The following is a 1,623-nucleotide window of genomic DNA, read 5'->3' as shown; positions in this document are numbered from 1 at the left end:
TAAGCAGAGCGTTATTAGCTTTCATCTTTCAACACTTAGCCCAAAGATTATCTAGACCATTATATAATTGCTTATATAAATAGGTTTATTTTTTACATATATGATAAAAATTTGGGGTGGGGGCTTCAAAAATTTTTAGAAAAAGGGGCTAGCGACGCCAAAAGGCTTAAGGTTTGTTAATGAAATCACGATAAAAACTTGAAAAAAACTCTGTTTTGTTTGATGTATAATTAATTAACCAGAAAATAGGGTCCTTGTATTATTTTATTTACATGATGAATTTTTGAAAAGGTCTAACCCGTTAGTTACATTCATTTATAGTAACCAATAAGGAAATACGTATGTAACAATAATTTGGTATGTTTTTGAGATCTAAGTAATCATCACAGAGGGGAACTTTGTACATGTGTTCGTTCTTTCAAAGGGGGTAATTGGATGACATGTGGAGAGGATCCTTTGTTTCCGTTCATTTGTGAAGGAGATTCAAGACGATCATTTGAAATCATTTTGATATCATTGTTTTTCATTGCTTCTGGATACACTTTTTTCCCCCTAAAGAATGGGCATGATTCATGTGAACTACTGGGGTTGCTTATTTGAGTTTTATGACGCTCTTCTAGTAGACGTGTGTTTCGTAGATATTCAAATGTTGTTAAGCCGTGAGCTTTGATATAAATGTGAAAAATGCAGAGGTGAAGAAGTAATAGTAATGATATGGTTGCACATATTGCAGAAATTGAAGTTACTATCACGTAAAGTATATCAGGTACAGGTGTAAAAAACATGTGGAAAGTCAAATCTTTACTCCTTGGTAGTAGACTAGAACTATTATTACTATGTTGATATATTTTTGTGAATTCATTCCAAGGATTCAGATTTCCAAATTTGTCAATTATTCCCATAACTAAAATTGTAACACAAGAACCAAGGAATAGACAACTTAGAACAATGGATGAAATAACAGAGGAAAAGAAGTAAACATAATTTCTCTTTCCTATACATTGATTGAGCCATTTACAATGATGATCAAAGTTGTCAACGCATTTATTGCATATTGAGCAATGTTTTGTTTTTAGTGAAGATATTTCTATGGAACAAAGATTGCAGTGCCCATTCTCTATGACGTGTTGATGAATGTCTCTATCAAACTTTGGAATGATTCTTCTATAAATACAATAAATTATGTAATTAGTTTTAATATTTAACATATTTCAATATAATATTATGTTCTATATTTGGAACATTTCATTCTTAATAATCACTAAACCTCTTTAATTAATTTGATATTTACGTTTGTATGTATACATAATTCCATTCAGAAATGTAGATTCAAAGGGTACACTGTTAAGCAATCCCAGTTCTTTTAATTGAGATTAATAATTGATTGATTAGAATTAATTCTAATATTTAATTTATCAATATAAACAATTGAGTGATCAAAATAATTAAATTTGTCGTCTTTTTACAAACATTCTGAATATGAGAGTCCTTTGAAATGCTCATACTATTTAATCCTTAATCTATTTGATTTCTAATTTAATTAATAAAAACAAAAGGTAACGCTTCGTATGATAACAAAATAGATAAATGGAAGAGAATTATAATATATAATTAACATGGAAG

The 1,623-nt window shown here is 29.1% G+C and overlaps 1 protein-coding gene across 1 annotated transcript; it reads right to left on the bottom strand.

The window, feature by feature from the left end:
• Positions 1-246: 246 nt before the first annotated feature.
• Positions 247-1,564, bottom strand: LOC121130950 (probable palmitoyltransferase ZDHHC11B). Its single transcript, XM_040726567.2, has one exon. The coding sequence runs from the start codon at positions 1,206-1,208 to the stop codon at positions 384-386; it is 825 nt and encodes a 274-aa protein (XP_040582501.1). The 5' UTR covers positions 1,209-1,564; the 3' UTR covers positions 247-383.
• Between the last annotated feature and the right edge of the window lie 59 nt (positions 1,565-1,623).

The sequence above is a fragment of the Lepeophtheirus salmonis genome, unplaced genomic scaffold (genome assembly GCF_016086655.4).
Source record: "Lepeophtheirus salmonis unplaced genomic scaffold, UVic_Lsal_1.4 unplaced_contig_1422_pilon, whole genome shotgun sequence".
NCBI lineage: Eukaryota > Metazoa > Arthropoda > Copepoda > Siphonostomatoida > Caligidae > Lepeophtheirus > Lepeophtheirus salmonis.
The sequence above is the reverse complement of the archived record's forward strand: the minus strand, read 5'-3'. Positions and strand labels throughout refer to the sequence as shown.

What these genes read in the sequence shown, in the direction of transcription:
- LOC121130950 (XM_040726567.2), bottom strand. Translation starts at nt 1,208, where the DNA reads ATGTTAAATATTAAAACTAATTACATAATTTATTGTATTTATAGAAGA.